Here is a 929-nt window from a genome sequence, read left to right on the forward strand (position 1 = left end):
AAAGTAGCTTCCCACCATCAGAGGGTGAATGCAGTTTAAAGCACTTCAGTCTCTTCCCTTGAAAAGCAACTTTTTCCATTAAACCGACAGAAATAAATTGTGTTTCAAGAACTGAAATACTTCTTAATGATGTCAGTTTTCACTTGTATAAAGATAACATTAGCTCTGCCCTCACGTTGTTAACGCGTAGGTCAGACGCCATTGGTCAAATACCAAATAGCATGTATATATAGTATGCACACGCTGCAGAGATGCAGGCAGAAAAATGCTGAACAGGAACTGACTCAAGAACTGTTAACCTAAACGGTAAAAATATGAACTTTTGCTTTGAATTTAAAAGAAGCTTGCAAGAAAATATGTTTAATACGTTTAATTTATTGATACAATTTTGCTACCTGTCAAGAAATGTAGTTGGAAATTATTTTCAATACTTCAAATGCTGGAAATGTTTACTCTTTTTTGAAAATCAGGGTTAAGAACTAAGAACCTTTTTTTTAATATTTCCCTCTGAAAAGGGCTAAACAACAACAACAAGTTAGGAGACATTTCATGTCTCTTGGTTTTGGTGTTGCAGATTGGACATTGAAGAATGGAGGATTCCAGCTTCAGCTACTATAACACATCCTCCAACGATGGTGACAGTGACACTGATGAAACCAGCAATATAGTGGTTTGGATCATCATCGGCACTGGACTTTCTTTGAATCTGGTGGCCATATTTGTCGTTTCATCAAAGGTGAGTACATCATTCAATTCAGTTTAAAAAAAAAAAAACAGCAATTCCCTTGAAAGAGACAATTCAAAGAGCGGGTAGAGACAGCAGACGTTCGGTTGCATTGTGCTGTTGACTCTACATCAATCCCTCACAGCGATCGTGTTAGAGAGCGGAGGAAAAAACCTCCACTGTAACAGGAAGGAACCTACAGCAG

General features: G+C 37.7%; 1 protein-coding gene across 1 annotated transcript in view; it reads left to right on the forward strand.

The window, feature by feature from the left end:
* The first annotated feature begins 589 nt into the window (after positions 1-589).
* LOC107096390 (mas-related G-protein coupled receptor member X4-like) overlaps positions 590-929 on the forward strand; it is a 5,108-nt gene continuing 4,768 nt past the window's right edge. The window contains exon 1 of the mRNA XM_015393023.1: positions 590-736. Within this exon, the coding sequence (XP_015248509.1) occupies positions 590-736 (147 nt within the window). The remainder of the gene's footprint in view (positions 737-929) is intronic.

This window comes from Cyprinodon variegatus, unplaced genomic scaffold (genome assembly GCF_000732505.1).
Source record: "Cyprinodon variegatus isolate N-32 unplaced genomic scaffold, C_variegatus-1.0 Scaffold621, whole genome shotgun sequence".
Classification (NCBI taxonomy): Eukaryota; Metazoa; Chordata; class Actinopteri; order Cyprinodontiformes; family Cyprinodontidae; genus Cyprinodon; species Cyprinodon variegatus.